General features: G+C 43.0%; 1 protein-coding gene across 1 annotated transcript in view; it reads left to right on the plus strand.

The window, feature by feature from the left end:
• The window catches only part of LOC115776226 (dihydropyridine-sensitive L-type skeletal muscle calcium channel subunit alpha-1-like), a 252,673-nt gene that overhangs the window by 65,943 nt on the left and 167,835 nt on the right, over window positions 1-18,895 (plus strand). The window contains 2 exon segments of the mRNA XM_030723834.1: window positions 7,992-8,073; window positions 9,076-9,236. Coding sequence (XP_030579694.1) covers window positions 7,992-8,073; window positions 9,076-9,236 — 243 coding nt within the window.

Below are 18,895 nucleotides of genomic sequence, written 5' to 3' on the forward strand. Positions count from 1 at the left end.
GCAGTTCACAGAAACGCGGTGGGAACGTGGGCCCGTTCTTAATCGTTTCGCCGGTTCCTTGGGATCGGCACAGGAACTTGCTCCGGAACCTCGGCGGTGGGAAAGTAGCATAAGTGTACCATAACGGGGAGAAATAATTATCAAAAGACCTTTTCTGACCTTTTAGAGAATTTTATTTTGCAGGTGCAGCTCAAGCAAATTGCAATAGCTCAAAATCAATTCTTAATCAATCCTTAAAATTCAGTAATTAACTCAAAATTCAGAATTCAAAATCAATTTAAGTCAACCATAGAACTTATTTCAAAATCAATAAATCTCAATCAAATAATAATTACTTATGAGCTGGGTTGTCGAAGAGGGGGGGAATGGAAATGTCCAATTTTGTCCTAAAATCCTTTTGGAAGGAAAGGCTGCGAGTGAGTCGCCTGGCCAAAAGCAACCACACCCAACTCCAGTCCGTTAAACTGCCTCAGTGAAGCAGGGGAAAAAAGGAAAAGTTCAAAAAAAAGATGTTGCTGTCCTTCTGTCAACTGTCCTTTTTGTGATCTTTGCCTTTTTGTGCAGAAGTCCCCTGACTCAGTACAAAGTCCTAAAGATAGAAATCCAACAGTGATGATACTTCCAACTCCAACTGTTAGGCAGGGAGAATACACTGCGGAACTGTTCAAAGTCGAATTAGTAATCCACAGACAGGGTTTGGGGCCGGTCCACTCTGCAGAGCAGTCCTGGTGCGGGGAAGAAGCTCCTGAAATTCTCGTCCGATGCTTCCGCACTGCATCTTATATAGCTTGAATCTAAGACACATCCTAGTTCTCATACTTCATTATGACAAACCATGACCCCACCGCTTTTATCCAATTGGGGTGCTAGACATTACTTCATTTTTATTAATATGGGTTTTTTAGGTACTTTCCATTCTGGGATATTTTTTTAACATGTTTTCAACTTTGCTCTTGCTCGTCTCTAGGCAACAGTTTCGAGTGCCTCATTTTACCCTTAGCTTGGTGATTTCACAATTTCCTTAACACATTGCTTTAATTATGATTTCTGCATTACACTTACACACATCATTTGATTCTAAATCATACAATTCATTCTCTAATAATTCTATAGATTTGAATTATAATTGTCCATTCAGTACCAGGCTTAGGCTATTGGCTTACCAAGATCTCAACTCACTTGACACCTGCAGCAGTCAGAAACTACTGTTGTTTCCACAATGTGCCAACATCCTAAACTACCCCATAGGCATACCTGGAATCAGTGTAAACAGTCACTGTTTGGTCCTTAACAATTTCACATGCCTTTGTTAGTGCTACAGGTTATGCTGCTTGAGCTGAAAGGTGAGATGGTAATGAACCAGAAGCTAGAATGTCATGTTCTGTGACCAATGCATAGCCTACTTGATTTTTACCAGTGTCTGTGTTGCATGATGCCGAACCATCCACAAAGACCACCAGATCAGAGCTAGTCAGTGCATTCTATAGGTCAGGTCTGGGAGAACAGATTTCAAAAATAGCTGCTATACAATTATGAGGTTCACAATCTGCTTCTATGGGGAGAAGCAAAGCTGGGTTTAGCACAGTGTATCTTTTAACTGTTAGATTTGGCATCTCCAGTAATATTGTGTGGTACCTTAACCAACGAGCAGCTGATAAATGTGTTGTGTTTTGCTCTGTGAGGATCAGTGATACAGTATGTGGTACCAAAAGGGTTAAGTCAGAGTAGCCCACAAGGTCACATGAAGCTAGAATTGCCTTTTCAGCTGCTGCTACTGCTTGCAGGCAAAGGGGGAGGCCTGCTGCTTTTTGGATGAGAAATATGCCACTGGTCTTTGTCGCCCTCCATGTTCCTGCAATAAAACGGATGTCATGTATCCACCCTTTTTGTCCACTGTCTGGGTGAATGGTTTATCAGGATTTGGTAATCCTAAAGTTGGTGGAGTCTGCAGTGTCAGTTTTAAGTCAGTGAAAGCTCTGTCAGCATCTTCAGTCCACTCTAGTCTGTCATGTGCAGTTAGTCTCCTCTCATATATCATTGCTGACAGTGGAACCTCTTGCACAGCATAGTTGAGTATCCACTGACGGCAATATGACGTCATGCCAAGAAAACTCATCATTTATTTCTTTGTTTGTGGTTTTGGAATGGATTGAATTGCTGCAATCCTTTTTGGGGAGAGGGACTCACCGTCTGACGAGATCACGTGTCCCAGATAGGTGACCTTTTCCGAGGCCCACTGTAATTTGGAGAGGCTCACCTTGTGACCATTTTCAGTGAGGTATTTTGACAACTCTTTTGTGTCTGTCGCGCAGGCCTGCTTAGAAGGGGAACAGATCAGCAGATCATCAACATATTGCAACAATGTGGAAACCTCCAGAGGGAGAAAACCTGACAGGTTTTCTTTTAGTGCACTGTTGAAAACTGTGGGGGCCTCATTTAGGCCCATTGGGCAACATGTCCAAGTGTAACTTTTCCCTTGGAAAGAGAAAGCAAACCAAAATTGACTGGCAGGATCAACCTTTATACTGAAAAATGCATTAGCCAGATCAATCACAGAAAAGTATTTGCTTTCTGGTGGAACTTGTGCCAATATGGTGTGGGGGTTGGGAACTTATTGCTGCATTCACTGCTTGAAGATCACAAAGCGCCATTCTTCAGGCTGCCCTTTATCTCTTTTTTTTTACAGGAAATATTGGTGTGCGGACTGGGCTTTCCTCACAGGGGATGATTACTCCTGCCTCCACCAAAGAGTTGAACACAGGAGTAATACCCTTAACAGCTTCTGGCTTTAATGGATACTGTTGCTTACATGGTCTGAAGTCAGACTTAGGAGTCACGACCAAAGGAGGGGCACCTTTCATTTCCCCCACATCTTATTTACTGGCTGCCCACATGTGCTCCGGGATATTACGCAATTCTGGAGAGTCTGGGGTCAGCTGGCATGGTTCCACCTGCTAGACGTAATGACAAGGTTTTGTTAGGTCCTTGTAATGCAAACAATTGCTGTCAGGTGCTTCTTAAACACCCCATTGTAGTGTTTTACCCCTGGAGTGTCAATTTCTTCCTATTGTTTATACTGTTGCAATGTTAGGCCTTTCAGATTTAGCAGTGATGTCATATATGGCCATGTTTATGAGTGTAAGCTGCTCTTCTTTGCATATGTGTGTGTGTGTCTCATTTTTATTGCATGTGTGTATGTATCTTGTTTTCATTCTTTACCTTTTGATGCAATGTCTGGGTACCCTTCCATTTCTCAGCCTCCGCCCCGAGTCAGTCAGCCTCAGTTTCCTACTTTTCAGGGTAATCCCTAGACCAATGTCCCATGGCACCACACTGATAACAACTGTCTCCACCCCCCCCCCCCCCCCCCCCCCATTTCTTTGCCTCCAGCTCCTCTCTGCCGTCCTCTGCCTCTCTCACGGCCTCTCCCACGTCCTGTAGTGGTTCGTGTTTGTGACTTGTACAGTGTGAGTTGTGCCAACTGGAGTTTTTCTTGAGTTTTGACCTTCCCCTTGTTATCTCTCTCCATTTCTTCTTTTGCCATTTTTTCTCCATGAATGGAAAATCTCTCAACCTCAGACAGTCTTGCCAAGTCCCACTGCACAGAGTATTTGTGTACATATGTTCAGGTCTTAGTCCTTTCACAAAGCGATCTCTGAGATGCACTTCCCAGTTTGTGATTTGGGATGCGTCCCTCCATCCTGCTGCCGGGGAGTCTAAACTGCTGTGTTTTGAATGTATTTCCATCAGACGGTTTAAATAATCCACAACTGTCTCATTGTGTTGCTAAACACAGGCAGATACCTTTCAAATGTTTAATCTCCTTGGCCATGCAGTGGTGAAGTTGTTGCACAGTGTAGTTATGGCGTTCTTATATGCTGCTGGTCCCCTAGTTAAGTTGGGGGCGACATTGTTATCTGGTCAAGCATTGCTGACTCTTGACAGACGCTTTGACCCCATTTTAAAATGATCAGTCTTTTTATCTCTGCTGTTGTCGGTTTAGACTCCACAAGAACGGAACGGAACTGGGCCACAAAGTCCTCCCTGTCCTCTTTGTGGTCCAGGAGGTGTTTTGCAGCTTCTCTTGTATCATTTTCAGGCCACGGTCGGTAAACCAAAGCTGTATTTCGATCTGGACCCATGACTTCAACCATGGGCATTGTGGTGATGCTGTCATCCAAACTGATAGCCTGCTCACTAATTCCTGGATTAAATTCTGTTACTGATCTGGTGACATGAGGGGATAGAGGTGGTACAGTTGCTCCAGCAATCGCTCGTGTAGGCTGGAGGAGGTTAGTTAACAGTGATGCGCATTTTCCCGGGTCAGAGTAGGGTGGAGGTGAAGCTGCGGATGATTCTACCTGGTCTGATACTGGATAACATGATGTTGATTGTAATGGTCTGTTGTTTTGTTCCGGCCTCTCTGCTCGGGGAGAAGGTTGATCCAGGTCCGGGTCCACCCTGCTTTTGACACACTGGGACACTTGATTAGTAACATTTTTTGGCCCTGCCTGTCCACACTTTTTCTCCCTGAGTTTTGCTTCATCCAGCCACAAAAAAATGCTTTCCAGTCTGCATGAAAAGGAACAAACTTCTTTTTTTTCTTCAATACTATGACTTTTTCTCTGTTTTCACTTTCCCTTTTTTCTAGTGATTGTTTTAGTGCATTTAATTGCCTTATACTAAAAGACCCTTCTTCTGGAAACCCATGTTCATTTACCCACATATTTAATTCCTGAAAAATTTCCTCACCATGTTTGTTTTTAATAAATTGGACATTCGGACTATTTTGGTTATACTCCATTTATGCCGGCTTTTCTGTTTTGGATTTTGAGTTCCCCATTTAGTTCCTGGTGGTATACACTTTAATCTCAGAGAGCCACTCTATAGATTTTCAAAGACATCCAATGCCTATTTGTGATTCAGCCCCAGTGAGTCGTCACTTATGTAACCCACAATGCTGTTAACCCGCATCTGCCTGGCAATCAGCGCAAACCAACCAGTAGTTTGGGTTGTGCCCACAGCGATCAGCACAAATTAAATATGTCAGTTTGCATCTGCTGGTGGCGATCAGCCCAAGTCAACAGTGTTGATCCCAGATGAACTGTGTTTACAGAACTTTTCTCTGAATGGCAGACCCTTTAACCAAAGAGAGAACAATTTCAAATTTTAATTAAATATTTGTCCTTGAAGTTATAGTACAGTCAGAAAATCAAGTTGGTCTCACATGCTCTCCACTCTTAGTTCTTTATCAATTAAGATTTCAGCAGTGACTCCCCCTGCTCTCGGTTGTCAGGTGCATGTTTCCTGAATAATGGGCTCGGAGGTAAGCACTTTTCAGACTGGTTGAGTCCACCTGCGCAGGTTTTCCTGGATCAACACGACAGCAGAGAAGGAGTCACTCGAGAAATCCCATCCTCGTCGCCAAGATTGTTTTGGAAAAATACGTTGAGCTCTGAATCCAAACCGATTTTATGATGATTTATTGAAAGTAAGAATATAACCTTTACAAAGGGATCAATACAGCACAAACAGTCTTTGCATCAGCATTGACCAAAAAGCAAAATAGCCACAGTTCCTTTATAGTCATTGTGTTGATACCGTCTTGTTCTGTTATCAGTGGGGAGTTCAGTTTCCCACCATGTAACTTCAGTCTGATAATAAGTGCATCATGGACTTGGACACAACCTAGAAAGAAATTTGTTTCCTACTTTGCACACTTGGTCTTTGTACTAGAAAATAACAATTACATACCAAAGAAGTACACAGAGGTTATTTGAGTTGAAAAACAAGTTTTCCATTACAATGAGCACATCTTCTTCCTGATGTTTTAATTTGTCATAGAGAAATCTTGTCCAGATTAATGACAGAACATGGTGACATTATTAATGTTTTAATTGTACATTCTTGTGGCCAAGCCTCAAGATAAGATGCATTGAGACAGAGAAGTTAGTCTAGTACTTTCTGATCTGTTGCTCTATGTCTAATGTATTATTTAATTGTTTATTATTTGGTTGATCCACTGTTTATTAATTCATTTACTGGAGTTTATCTTTAAACATTTGTCCTTTATTCATTTTACTGGAGTTTATCTTTAAACATTTGTCCTTTATTCATTGAGTAAAAAATAATCCCTAACAACTCCCTCCTTTTTCCACACGTGTGAAAATTTAATACCTCTATGGTTGCTAACCTATTGATTAAAACTAAAAACAACATGAAAACAAACAACATGGCACGATCATAATATATTTTAAAGTGCATTAAGTCATTACAAGCCAGGGTTTCTCCCAAATGATATTTCTGTGAGCCACTGAGTTTTGTAATCTGTGTTTATACTTCAATAAGGTCACACACACACACACACACACACACACACACACACACACACACACACACACACACACACACACACACACACACACACACACACACACACACACACACACACACAAACACAAACACATATTTGTTTGAGCAGAGACAGAGACAGAGACTCTCTTTTTTCAGTGAAGAATGGAAAAGCATATGAAAAGCATTCTAAAACATAATTATTATTAGCACTCTTATTTCCCCAAATCAGCCTCCTTTTCTATAAATTAAGACCAAACAAACAAAAATGCCAAGTGGACTACAGCACGAGACACAAGATCATGATCATTCTGCAAACATAACCTCAGGATATCTCTGTTTAAAGCACATTACATAAAACAAACATTTATTATCACACTTTCATCAATTAGTATTTATTTAATGAATAATTGATCCAGTCGTTACAAGTTCAAACCCTTTTTCTTTTTGTCTTTTCCTAGGTGACTAATCCCTAGGAAGAGGAAACATTAGAATTTGTCCATCTGATTTCCCAAACCATTTTCCCATTATTAAAGATACAGGATTTATTTATTTATTTGAGTTCTCTTCTAAGTTTGACAATGCTCTAAAGAATTGAACTGCTATGGTTAAATATCATTTAGACTGAGTAAACCATGCAAGTAACATCTGTGAAATTTTATTCTGCATGGCAGAAAAAGAATGCAGCATTCCAAGACAAACACTTGCTACCCACAGTAAAATTTGGTGGTGGTTCCATCATGCTGTGGGGCTGTGTGGCCAGTGCAGGTACTGGGAATCTAGTTAAAGTTGAGGGCCGCATAGATTCCAGTCAATATCAGCAGATTCTTGAGGACAATGTTCAAGAATCAATGAGAAAGTTGAAATGGTGCTGGGCCTGGATATTTCAACAAGACAACGACCCTAAACACTGTTCAAAATCTACTAAGGCATTGATGCAGAGGAACAAGTACAACTTTCTGGAATGGCCATCTCCGTCCCCAGATTTGAATATTATTGAAAATCTGTGGTGTGATTTAAAGCGGGCTGTCCATGCTTGGAAACCATCAAACCTGACTGAACTAGAGATGTTTTGTAAAGAAGAATGGTCCAAAATACCTTCAAGCAGAAACCAGACTCTCATTGGAAGCTATAAGAAGCATTTAGAGGCTGTTATTTCTGCAAAAGAAGGATCTACCTAAATATTGATGTAATTTTTCTGTGGTGGAGCCCAAACTTAAGCACCTGCCTAATTTTGTTTAAATAATTATTGCACACTTTTTGTAAATCCTATAAACTTCATTTCACTTATCAAATATCACCGTGTTCATCTGCTATAGAATATATTTAACTCAAATTGCTGATGCGAACAGCCAGTGATTTATAAAGGAAAATCATAAAAATTATCAGGGGTGCCCAAACTTTTGCATACCTCTGTAAATAACTGAATAATAATTTTGTGCCATCTACAACACATCTGATAAATAAACTCCTCTTTGTGTTACAGATGATAACAATGCAGTCAGCTAAATCAAAAGTTTTACCTATTTTTGTGTGTGTGTGTGTGTGTGTGTGTGTGTGTGTGTGTGTGTGTGTGTGTGTGTGTGTGTGTGTGTGTGTGTGTGTGTGTATTTGTGTGTGTGCGCGTGCATTTTCATCAGGCCTGTTACCGATAGAAAATAGAGGATCATATACTGAAAGTGTCAGCAAAATGGACACCGCACAGCTGATCATCTATTATTAGTAAGTAATTTTCACCTTTAGTGACATCCCATTCTTAATCTACAGGGTTTAATATGATGTTGGCCCAGTGAAGAACTGTAACAGTGTGAGAAGGCTTTCCACAGATTTAATCCACAAGTATGTTTATGTGAATTATATGGATGAGAAGGACTGGCTCACAATCTCTCTAATTCATCCCAAATGTGTTCTCTCAGTTTGAGGTCAGTACTTGGCATGAAATTGTCCAAAATGTCTTGGTATTCTGAAGTTCCTGTCACTGAAACTAAGGGGTTCAGCTCAGCTCCTGAAAAGAAAAAAATCCCCCACATAATCCCCCTTCCACCAAACTCCAGAGAACATATTGCCAGTGCTCTAGAGTCCAGTGGTTATGTGCTTTACACCTCTGCATCTGACATGTTGCATTGCGGTTGGTGATGTAAGGCTTGGATACATCTGCTTGACCATGAAAACCTATTCCAATAAGCGCTCTACACGCTGTGCTTGAGGTAATCTGAAGGTCACATGTTTGGAGGTCTGTAGCGATTAATGGTGACCTCTGCACACTATGCTCATCAGCATCTGCTGACCCCATTCTGTGATTAATGCAGCCTACTACTTTGTGGCTGAGTTGCTGTTGTTGCCAATCACTTCTCATTTGCCTAGGTGCTTGGTTGTGTTCCATGGCCACATGTGTATGACTTTGGAAGTGATTGGAACACCTGAATTCAATGAATTGGATGGGTGACTGAATGCTTTTGAGAATATAGTGTATGACATGAAAATCTATAGTGAAAAAGAAGCAAAAGTCCTGTAATCTACCACAATCTTCAGAAAGAATACTTCATTTCAAAGACTCAGAAGTCCAAACTGGAAAAAATACAGGAAAAAAGTGAGATTTGAAATTTTGATTTCTTGAAAAATGCTGAAAAAAGTTAGTGAAAAGTCAAGCTGTATATTTTAATGTAATTATGAGGTCACAATTCCTTTCTTAATTCACCAAGTTATTCTTTCCCTTTTTTGCAGCAAATTGGCTCGTAGGTGGAATCGATGGTTCCGCCATAAATGCAGAGTGTATGTGAAGTCCAGACTGTTCTACTGGTGGGTGGTCATGCTTGTATTCCTCAATACACTGGCCATTGCAACAGAACACCACAAACAGTCTGAGAAACTCACAAATTGGCAAGGTAAGAGCATTGCACACATTACATACCTAATAAATATAAATTTATTCCTGTTTTTAACTTTTCTTTTACTTTTTCATTCCAATAGGATTGTGACCACAATATGAGTACAAAATTACTATTTCTTATCCATGAAATCCCAATTGCATGTGGGATAAGATTTCTAATATCGATACAGTGATACCTTGGGTTGTTATATACGATATGCAGTCAGAAGGTTTTGTGACACTAATCTTAAATTATTATAAGACCATACCTAATTTCTTTGACTAAGCTAATCTGCCTGTACAACTCTGCACTGCTTTGTTCCTGGGTATAGGAATAATCAATGAGTCCTTCCAAACGTGAGGGACATGCTGATGCTGGAGAGATGTTGAAAAAATAAAACAAGAAATATCCACCAACTGCTCAGAGCAGTTCTTAAGGATCCGACCTCCAATATCATCAGCACCAGGACTCAGGACTTTTCTTTTTATATCATGAAAAAGTTAGGAAACTTTGTTTTTGTTTACTGTAATCATGATGCAGTGTTCTAGTTAGCAGTTGATTGCCAGGCGCTGCGCCGGGCTGAGATGCCCTGGCTGAGGATTTCACCGCTTCACTTTCGGAGCTCTGCTGTCACTACATTTAGCAAACAGGAGCTGCCGCCCCGGCTAGATTGATGCTTTTATCGCTGCTTGCGCCTGTATTATTTCACTGCAATTTGCAATCTACCTCAGAGCACGGAAGTTCATAATGTGCATGTTTGATCTCCCTATGGTCATGCGCCCGCTTGATTTGGCAGGCTACAGAAATCGAAATGACAACCGGCATGAATGAGAGGAGAAGTACGAGGAAGAAACGAAGATCAAATGAAAATTTCAGGCATGATTTAACATGAGTGGATCATCACTGACGCCTCCATTGTTCTGTGTTGTGAGTGTGCGTGTGTGGCTGCACGCGTTTTGCTCACTGTGCAGAGAATGGCAGCTGTTATTTTTTTGTCTTTACATCAGCTGCAGCCACCAGAACGATCACTATAACCACAGTTTGCTAGCGGGGGCTGCCATTAGCACTAGTGATCGTTTGGTGCCGGACCCCTGTATCGAGGGGCTCCGCCAGAATATTTTTTATGCTTTAATCTCTGATTAGTGAATAAAAATAGACCTGCAGTTGAAGCCTAATTTGGAGGATGCTTGTGAATGAAAAGATTACAGCGTGAAGCTCATGCAGCCCCCAGTTTTTCAACAAAAACACAACAGCAGCTGTTTTACGTGTAGTCTGTCTGCACACATGCAACAAGCCAAAGAGGCAGAACCGTTACTGAGAGGATGCGCTCAGGTGGAGCGAAAGGCGTCCAAAGCTGTAGCACTTGTTCCTGTAACCACCTTAAAACCTTTACTGGGAAACAGCTGGAGGTTCTTCATCAACCACCTGATCAGCAACATGAAGAAAAGAGAACTTTGCAGTTGCTCCATCCACCGCATCCATGTGCAGATGAATTGTTAATACGAAAAATTATTTTTTATCCGATTACTTGATTAATTGATGGAGTAATCGATAGAATACTTAATTACTAAAATAATCGACAGTTGAAGTCCCACTTGTATTCAGAAAGCCATAGTCAGACATTACTTTTCAGCACCAGTGGAGCTATGGAAGGCCTTCAAGAAAAAAACAAACAAAAAAAAAAAAAAATACAGTTCCCAGCAAGATGATGCCACTTCCTGTTGGCTGATATTCCATCCATCCATCCATGATCCAGGAAATGGTTCACAAAGACTGTGATTAGGCTTCAGAGATGCTTTCTGGTTACATATGTATGCCCCATTGCTCAATTAACATGTGGGAGCAGCGGGGGGGGGGTGCGATGTGGCTAAAATCAGAATTATTATTAAAAAGAACATCATTCCTAAAAAGATGGACAACTTTAAGAGGTACTGCCTGTTTCCAACAATAGTTTTGTACCTTCAATTGTGAATTTGTACAAACAAATTTAAATATGTGAATTTAGTTGTTTTTTTCAGTAAAATGTTTGGATACTAATCTAATATTTATTACTAAACCTTCTAAATTTGTACTGAACCTTCTAAATCTTGTATAATGCATTTCACTCCATGCCATTAACACTATTCTTCTCCTGTCAGTCACACTGGATATATGCACCCCTCCACAGTTTCAATGGTGTTAATAACAAAACATTACCCTCACCATTCTTGGTTTTACTCTTTGTGCGATAGAGGTAAAAAGTAATTTCTTACCATCTTGTTTTGGCATGCACATATTTATAGACAAAGCAACAGTGTGGTTTGTGCTGACTAGCCAAATTAAAATCCTAATAAAGTGGGAGATTAGGATTTTTTTTTCTCTCATTGATGAGTCCAATACAGAAAAAACTGCAGTGATTAATTTTATTTAAAAACATTTCCAAGATACTACCTCTGAGGAAAATCTTAACAATCTTGAAGATTTTACATCGTCAGTAATAATACATTAGCAAAAAGAGAAGCGCTATTTCCAACTATAAAGCCAAAATGAAGGAAAGGCTGGGTGCTAGTAATGTACCTAGTAATATCACCAGTCTTATGTCATGCAATTTCTAATTTGTTTGAACCTTTCAATTTTTAGCTGCAACTGCTACTGATACACATGATAAAGCATTCTTAACATATCACTGGACATCCAGCTACAAAAACATTCATCTACTTTATTGTATGTGTAGCACAGACGGAAATGATGGGCCTAGTCAGATCCCGTGCAACATATTTATTTTTTTACAGACACTGTGGAAATACAGAGAAAGGTTTACTTTCGGAGAGCACTCGGTGTAAAGTCTGCCATTACAACTGACTAGCCTTCTTCTTCTGGCCGTCAGCTGCTAATGCGTAACATGTTACAGTAATACTGTTAAACACAAACCATATTACTTCTGGACAGTCTCTCTGATCACCATACTGGTGTATCTGTAGCCACAGTTTTACACATAACTTTATAAATTCACATAATAATAAACAAATTCTTTAAGAACTCAAAACACACTGTTATATTGTATTAACTCTTCTTAAAACAAACTTCAGGCATGTTAAACTTTAGCAAACACAAACAAAATATAAATCCTTGCTTTAAAACACATAACAAGCATATAGAGTCCATAGACTTTAATCACGACTCAGTAAGTGGGTCTGTACTACTACACAGCCACCACTTGGTGCTTTAGCTTAGCTTTACACTTAGCTCTGATGACATCTCATTATCCTGACACACTCACTCTGTCCAACATACTCTTCGCCAGCCACTCATGCTTCTGTGCTGGACATCTGCTTCCTTTGACAGTTTACTCTCATCATTTTAGCTTTCACAAACAAACACTCGTCTGATTAAACGCCGTGGTCGCCACGGACGCGCGTCCGCCATTTTACAATAACAGTGTGGCGATTTGATCCTACCAGACACAAACCTTACGATCTACTCTTTAGCTCGATCTCTTTGACACTACTGGGCATTTATGATCTATCGCTACTGTTGTCTATCATTTAAGTGTTGTTTACAACCAGCTTACCTGTGGAAATACAGAGAAAGGTTTACTTTCGGAGCGCACTCGGTGTAAAGTCTGCCATTACAACTGACTAGCCTTCTTCTTCTGGCCGTCAGCTGCTAATGCGTTAGACACCAAGCACCCCCTGCTGGCGGAACTACATATCAACCCAAAACACACATTTAGATGATTTGACAGTAACAAAAAGAGCCATAGTATTTGTCCCAAGCAAATGTGTCCTTTTTATAGAGTAAAAATTAAATGGGGGGGCATCTATTTCTCTACCTCCATCTACACCCAGGTGCCACACTCTCCCCCACAAAATTAAATGTCTCCTGACATTTCAGTCAATAGTGTCTTTAACACAGTCCAACAGCCCAGGGTCTCCAAAAGGCCCTTGTCTCAATAGCCTGAGTCTTAATTATCTTACAGTGTCTTTGAACCAAAGTCGGCTGACCTAAAGTGTCATAACTCAGTATCGTTGGCTGTTGTCTTGACCGGTGAGGCCGCTGTCTTACAGTCTCTGTCTCACCTCCAACTCCAGCTGGAACATCTGTCTCTGACTCACCACTCCCCAACCTGTCAAGGTCAGGTTCAGGGACTCCGATCTGCATGGATGCATCCTTGTCACTCTGCAGTGGCAACTCCTCTGCTTCCTGACGACTTTGTTGAGGGACTCCAACCTGCAGGGATACATTCTTGTCACTCTGCGGAGGCAACTCTGCTGTTTCCTGATGACTTCGTTGAGGCTGGAAGGGTTCCACCAAGGGGTTTAGTGAAGTGTCGCTGTCCTCTGGTCGCTGCTGTGGTCCATGTGCTGGTGGTGACCTTCTCCGTGTAACAGTCTGAGAGTCTCTCTGCAGATGAACAGTCTTTGCTGGCGTTGTTTCAAGGGGAAGGAAGTCACACAGGAGCAGGAGGTTCCTGTGCACTACCTTATCTCTTCCTTTACCGTTTTCAGGACTGATCTGGTAGACAGGATTGTCATCAGCTTTCCTCTCCTTCACTTTGTAGACGTAGTTCTCCCAGTAGGACTGGATCTTCCCTGGGCCACCCCTAGGAGTGAGGTTCCAGAGGAGCACTCTATCACCGGGTTGAAGATCTCTCCCTTGAACTTTCTTGTCATAAAAGGCCTTTCCTCGAGCTGCCTCTTTATTAGCAGTCCTGGCAGCAATTGCATATGCCTCCTGCTTCCAGCAGTCCACATAGTCATCATAATCGAGATGACTTTCATCCTTCTTTAGATTAAACAGCAGGTCAATGGGCAAGCGTGGTGAACGTCCGAAGATCAGGTGATAGGGTGCGTAGCCTGTTGCCTCGCTCTTTGAACAATTGTACGCATGTACAACTTTCGCTAGCGACTCTTTCCAATCATTTTTTTTCCTTGTCCTCCAGGGTACGTAGCATGGACAATAGGGTTCGGTTGAAGCTTTCCACTTGACCGTTACCCTGTGGATGGTAGGGTGTCGTGTGTGAGCCCTGGATGCCAGACAGTTCCTTTAACCTTGCCATCAGCTTGTTGTCAAACTCTTTGCCCAAGTCGTGATGCAATTTGGTTGGGAAACCAAACTTGAGCGCAAAGTCGTTGAAGAGCTTGTCAGCGACTGTTTTAGCTGCCTTGTTCTTTGTAGCATAAGCCTGGGCAAACCTCGTGAAGTGATCCATGATGACCAATATGTACTCATATCCGTTCTTGCACTTTTCCAGGTGCAGGAAGTCTATAGACACAAGCTGGAATGGGTAGGTAGTATGGATCGATGTCAGAGGTGCACGGGTCTGCTTACTCGGCTTCTTCTTCTTGAGGCATTCGCAGTCTTTGGTGACAAAGTGTTCCACGTCTTTACTCATCTGAGGCCAGTAGAACCTTTCTCGAATGAGGTCTAATGTCCTTTCCACTCCTAAGTGGCCCATCTCTTGGTGCAGTTCCTTAAAGACCAATGGACAATAAGATTTGGGGATCAGCAACTGCTCTCGACGAGAAGTATACCGGCGCAGAATGCCATCTCGGTCTACCTGAAGCTTTAACCACTGCTTAAGTAGTGTAGCTACAGAAGGTGGTTCTGCTTTCACCTCAGTTCTCCTCGGTCTTTGGTTCTGGGACTTGTACCAGAGGACTCTTGCCAGGACTTCATCTTCCTGTTGTGCTCTGCGGATGTGTTCTGGGGTAAAAGGCTGATTGCTGTTCTGGTCTTTTACCAGCTCAAGAGCACTGGCCTGGACGACTCCAATGCCTTGGCAGGGATCGTTCTTTTCTATTGCCACCACTTCTATGGATGCAATTAATACTTCTTGACTGACCTCCACTGTGCAGCGACTCATGTAGTCGTCTATGTCCAGCGGCATCCGCGACAGCCCATCTGCATCTGTGTTGGTGTTGCCTGGACGATAGCGTATGGTGAAGTTATAATCAGCCAACTCTGCAACCCATCTGTGGCCTGTGGCATTGAGTTTTGCAGTAGTGAGCACATACGTCAGCGGGTTGTTGTCTGTGTATACCACAAAGGATGGGGCATGATACAAGTAATTCCGGAAACATTCACAAATGGCCCACTTCAGCGCCAAAAACTCCAATTTGCCAGAGTGCAGGTGGTACTTTTTCTCTGCTGGACTTAGGGTGCGGGAGCCATAGCCTATCACTCTCATTTTTCCTTGCTGTCGCTGGTATAGCACAGCACCCAAACCAACTTGTGAAGCATCACAGTGTAACACGAAGGGCTGGGTGAAATCAGGGTATCCGAGGACAGGAGGCCGTGTAAGAGCGTCTACAAACTGACTCAGTATTTCCTGGTGGGAGCTGGTCCACTGGACAGGTGTGCGTGAAGGTAAGTGGCCTCTATTTTTCTTCTCTCCTCCCTTGTGCTTATCTGCTGGTGAGGCTGTAGAGTTGTTTTCAGGGGCTGGTGGACTAAGCAGGCTGTACAGTGGCTGGGCCACACGAGAGAAGTTGGGGATGAAGGGTCTATAATAAGACAGAAAACCAAGCATCTGACGTACTTCTCCAACAGTGGCAGGTGTCTTCTCCTTTAGAGCCCTTACTGGAGCCAACTCCGCTGGGTCCATGGTATAGCCTTCTCCTGTTACCAACCGACCCAGAAACTTTACACTCGACTTAAACAGTTCACACTTCTGTGGGGTCAACTTAACACCATACTCCTTGTACCGCTGGAGGACAAGGCGGATGTGCTCTAGGTGGTTCTCGAAACTATCACTGTGCACAAGATTGTCGTCCAGGTATGGGAGGCAGATAGTGTCTCTGAGGCCAGCCAAACAATGTTCCATGCTCCTCTGGAACTCTGCAGCTGCGGAGCTCAGCCCAAAAGGGATGCGCACCCATTCATAAAGCCCCCAGGGTGTGATGAAGGCTGTCAACGGGCGGCTTTCTTCATCCAGGAAACCCTGGTGGTACGCCTTTCCTTGGTCCAAAACTGAGAACCATGAGCTCCCACCCAGCGCATCCAACATGTCCTGAATCCTGGGTATCGGGTGGCGGTCTGGAACTGACTTGCGATTGAGCTCTCTGAAGTCACAGCAGAGGCGGAGACTACCATCCTTTTTCCGGACACACACCACAGGTGATGAGTAGGGGGATCGTGATGGTGTGATCCAGCCTTTGTTAAGCAGGTCTTGCAAATACTCCTTCACTTCTTTGTGCAGGGGCTTTGGGACAGACATGTAGGTCTTTTGCACTGGGCTTGGATCATGGAGGGTGATGTGCATCCTCAGAGATGGTATCTGGCCCACATCGTCGCTATCAAATGCAAAAGCCTCACATTCCTCTCTCAGTACCTGTCTTACCGCTGCTTGCCTACCTGGACTTAGGTGCTGGAGATCAATAGGTGGGTCCCATGACTCTGGCCTGTTTCCATACACGTTCTCTGGCTCGTGTGACTTGAGCGCTGCACTGCTTTTGGGTTCTTGTGTCAGTTCATTTACCTTTGTCTCCACGGTTGCCGCATAGACTGTCTTAACTGGCTCGAGGTGTCCAATCACCTTACGGCTCTCCAAGTAGGTGGTGTGGCTTGTTGTGTTAGTCACTGGGATGGGCACATATGGCACTTTTCTATCTGGGATTTGTAGAAGTACCTCATGATAAATTATGCCCTCTGGTGGTGGGTCTGGCATATCTGGTGAGAAGAGCATGTGTTGACCTCTGGCTTGTGGACTAACATGTGCCCGCAGGTAGACTACTGTGACTTGGTTAGCTGGTAAGGGCACTCTCTTGACTCCTGTACATACCACACCAGTCTCTGAATCTTTGCTGCTGTTCTGTACCAGCTTGACCATGTTGTGCGCCGTTTTCGCAGTTATTTCAAAGGCTTTACTCACTTTGTGTGCAAGCTGTTTCCTTCCATCTTTTGTACTTCCATCTTTCTTGTTGACAATAGCCTCTATAACATTATAGCCAATGATGGGGTCACTGGCTACAGCTGGGTCACTTGATACTAATATCGGGACTTGTAGATTATTTACTTGGGAAGAGTCATTGTCTAGTCTGAAACTGACTTCTATCCAGCCAATGTAGGGGATGGGCTTGTCATTAGTGGCAAAAACTGTCAGCGTCTCATCCTCTAACAGTTCTGAAATGGGCTGAATAACTGTGTGGGGAAGATTGTTTCACTGCCAGATGTCATTCACTATGCTGGACTGTGCACCTGTATCCCACAATGCTTTGACTGAATGATTGTCCATGAAACAGTTCACCATGCATCTTCTTCCTACCAGACTCACCAAACGTAACTGACGTCGGGGGGGAAGGTAGTGAACTTCAGTTACTGCTGATGAGGCGCTACATGTCTCCTTCGGGGCTGGTGCTGGTCTCGACTGTTTGTTTTGGGACACATGGTTTTGGACTACTGATGGTCCCATCTCAGCAGTCCCTCTCCGTTTCCTGACGGCTGTCTTGGTGTTCGGCATCCACGAGAGTAGTGGCCCTCTCGCCCACATTTGAAACAGTGCGAACAGTTTTCTCCTTTTCCTTTGTCTCGGCACTTTCTACAGCCTCTCTCTTGCTGTTTTGGTTGCATAGGGCGTGAACTGGTTTCCAAAGCAGCCGCAAACATCTGTTTCATTTCTTTGCGCAGCTCTTCTATAATCTGCTGTGTGTTCGGGCTGTCCGACTTTCGGGCTGTCTCTTTCCCTTTAACTGTCTTCACAGCCACTGCAGTAAGAGAATCTTTGGGCACGGTGGAGCTCTGAGTGGACGTCGGAGTGACCTGGCATTCTGTTTGGAGCTCTTGCACCTTGGGAATCTTGGCTGCAGTTGACCTTTTACGTTTCTCAAGTCTTTCACCTTCCAACTTTGAAGCTTCGTTGACTCTCTCTATCAGTTCTTCATCTGTTATGCTTATGTTGTGAAGAAGAGGAAGTAACTGATACTTTATTAAATCACTGAGCAACCCAGTTTCAATAGAACAGAGAAACTTGCGCTGGATGGTGGCTCTGCTGTACAGTTCATCAGTCTCTTCGTTTGCTACCTTCCATAACAGTTTATCTTTCAGCTCAATGGCACGAAATACAAAATTTAGGGCAGTTTTTCTGGGCTCTTGGGAGATGTTGAGGAGCTGATGGTAAAGTTCTGTGGGACTGTCTACCTTGTAGTGACCCTTTAATATAGTGAGCATTTTACTGAGGGTCAGCCCACGCTTTATCTCCAGCATATCTCTTAGAGGCATTCCTGGGGTAATAGCCCTGATTACTGCTTCAACTACTTCAGCCTCTGAGTGTCCTCTCTCAACCCCCATTTCAATTTGGCGGACAAAGCTGAGATAGGATAATTTATCCCTCTGTCCCTGCTCTCCAATCTGCCCACAGATTTTAAACTCCCTCCTCAAGGTTACCTCTTGCAGAGTTCGTGTTGGCTCTGGCTGGGTTTTGGGTGGAGAATCTGTAGTCTTCAGTGGAGTGGCGCACAGCCTGACATTCTCAGGGCCTTTCTTTGGCACAGACTCCTCTGATAGGGGTTTCTCAGATGACTGACACTCATTTCCACTTAAACTCTGGATGTATGTGGCTATGTCTGTGTAGAACTGTTCCACTTCATCCACTTCTTGAGCTTCCTCAATCTCATCAGACACGCCTTCTGCCATCTTGATGAGTGTCCTCTTGGTTTGGCTGGGAAGGCCTCCGCTGTCTACGCCGGAACATTTCA

Source organism: Archocentrus centrarchus, unplaced genomic scaffold, assembly GCF_007364275.1.
Source record: "Archocentrus centrarchus isolate MPI-CPG fArcCen1 unplaced genomic scaffold, fArcCen1 scaffold_29_ctg1, whole genome shotgun sequence".
NCBI classification, from domain to species: Eukaryota; Metazoa; Chordata; class Actinopteri; order Cichliformes; family Cichlidae; genus Archocentrus; species Archocentrus centrarchus.